Genomic DNA, 2,558 nt, shown 5'->3' on the forward strand with positions numbered 1-2,558 from the left:
ATGTCTCTGCAAACACCTTCATCGTCTTCATCAGGGAGCACCCCCATGAAAAACTACAACGGGTTTGCGAGGGTATTCAATTCGCCACACACCATCTCACCGTCGGTCCCACTGCAGGATGTGTCAGAAATCATCGAAGATGCAGTTCAACAGGCATTGAGCACTCAACGGAGAGAGCTAATGGCTGCGATGACCAAGCAGTGCTACAAACCTATGCATTCTTTGACAGCAGAAATCAAATCTTTGAAGCACTTCATTGAGAAACGGCAGAAGCATGCGCCAGTCCGTTCACTAGATGCGATTTTGCTCAGAGTCGTGTTCAAACTGACCATGGCCGACACTGAGAAGATGTCCAAAACGATACCCGCTGAGAGACTTCAGATGGTGCAGTCGCTAGGCTATCCTTACGACCAAGCCACATCTGTTCGGATATACCCCAATCTGAACGAACTAGTGGTCTTTACAGATTCGCTTCCAGTACAGGAGGAGCTGAAGAAAAAGGAAAGGGTTGCGGCTATGGCGGGAGCGCTTGGCCTTGAACACAGATCATCGATCAAACTGGACAGCTACTGGGTGATCTTGCACGAATACGACCTTCCAGCCGATTATCTGAGGAATTGCAAGAGCCACCTCGAAGAGATGAAATCTCAGACTGGTCTCAACATCAGCGAAGTTAAGTACGCGGGCCAAAAACTCATGTGGGCCTTCAACACTCCATCTGAGGCCGTAAAGGCATGCCAGAAGCCTCTATACTTTGCAGGAGACCATGCAATAGCTATGTGAGTATGATTGGATGTGCATTGAAGTAGGAGCCGTACTGATTGAGCTTAGGGCTTATGATCAACGGGCCACACCCTTGTTCTGCAGGAAATGTGGTGGCCCAGGCCATATGTTTGAAAACAAGCAATGCCCGAATTTCTCGTTCAGAAAAGACCAAAGCTGGCCGTGTATCATCTGTGCCGAAAATCATACCTCTGAAGGAGACACCCAATCGTGTCCAAACAAAGGCAACAAAGCATCTCACCGCTGCTTGAACTGCAGGAGAGCCGGGCTTGCTGATGACAAACATCGCACTGAATCACACGACTGCCCCGCGCCAAACACAGTCAAATTCCGCGCAATCTGGAAAGCCCAGGCTGCAAGTCTTCCTAATTGGGCAGTGGGCATCGATTTTCCAACCACAGATCAGCTGCGTTCTCAAGTTGAGCGAGGAACCATGCAACAGCCCAATGGGCCCAACAAGGTCAATAGAAAGGGCAAATTCAATGGCCCAGTTCAAACGGCCGGGGAGAGTTCCCTCCCAGGCACAACTGTTGTGAACAGGAAGGGTTTGATGGCACCTAAGAACGCCAAGCAACCGGCATCGGAACCTGAGGCGATGGAGGTTGTCGATAGTGAGTCGAGCGACGATAAGCCCAAAGACGGGGCTACCCGGAAAATGGCGATGCTAGTATCGTCCCAGAGTTCTCTCGGTTCAAGCTCTGCTAGCACTCCCCGCAAGACTGGATCCGCCAATAACCAGACCTCGATTTTTGGTTGGGTTGAGCGAATCGGCTCCACTCCCAAGAGTCCCACAAGTACTGCATCGAGTGCTGGCAACAAAACAAATGCCAGCCCTTCAGTTCGTTACGGAAGAAGTAGCAAGACCGAGCCCAAACACAAGAAGGGAAGTGCCGCAACTACCATTATCGAGGGGAGAAAGAGGGCTCGTGAAGAATCCGAACCGAGCTTACGGGGCTCTCGTTCCAGGCGCAGAGTTGACATTGACGACTTTGACACGGCCAGCACTCTCGCAGAGTCCTCTAGCTCCCAAAAACAGGCTACCGACACTGTCGACTCTACCAAAAGACATGGCAAGGGCAAGGGCAAGGGCAAAGCACGGGTTGAAACGAGAGAAAGCGACGTGGAATGTGTGGAAGAGTCAGAATACGATGGCGAGTCAGCATTCATATCGGAAAGTGATGAGTACGAATAATCGGTATTCTTCAGTCGTTTCAATCTTTCACTTATCTATTCACAGAACCATTCGTTCGTTCAAAAGAAGTATTGTATCTAGTCCTTCCTTCCTTTATAGAGCATCCACTATTGTAATTCGCCATTCTCCTGCTCTTCTGAAAGACCAATCACTGCCAAACGGACATCACAGCATGCTCCTCCTGCAAAAATACGCATCGCCAAGAGTAAACCCCCCTCTTGTTCTTCGTTTCAGCGGCAATAACGTCTCGTATGACTTGTCATTTCTTCATCCAAGATCCAAGAAGTTATATGGCATGGCTTGACATTAACATACGTGTTAAACTCTTCGAGTGATAACGTGACAGGGGGGCGCAGCGGGTAATCGAGCTAGGTCCGCACCCTCCCGTCTTTCCCACCAGCCTAGCGCGATATCCCTGGCTGCTGGCACCGATAAGCGAGGACACTGTGGACCCGGATAACTTCCCCGTCTTTGGCACTATCGCGGCCGGCCCATGTGACCCTTGGTGGGACCGGAAAACAAGTGGGTAAGAAACGGTACCTGTCCCAATAGTGCGACTGCTCAGTGAAGCTAAAACTGCGCG

General features: G+C 50.5%; 1 protein-coding gene across 1 annotated transcript; it reads left to right on the forward strand.

The window, feature by feature from the left end:
* Positions 1–1,975, forward strand: COCCADRAFT_10127 (uncharacterized protein; the record flags this gene model as incomplete). Its single annotated transcript, XM_007720280.1, has 2 exons — positions 1–779; positions 832–1,975. 2 exons carry the CDS (start codon positions 1–3, stop codon positions 1,973–1,975), a joined length of 1,923 nt encoding a protein of 640 aa, XP_007718470.1.
* Between the last annotated feature and the right edge of the window lie 583 nt (positions 1,976–2,558).

This window comes from Bipolaris zeicola, assembly GCF_000523435.1.
Source record: "Bipolaris zeicola 26-R-13 unplaced genomic scaffold scaffold_438, whole genome shotgun sequence".
NCBI classification, from domain to species: domain Eukaryota; kingdom Fungi; phylum Ascomycota; class Dothideomycetes; order Pleosporales; family Pleosporaceae; genus Bipolaris; species Bipolaris zeicola.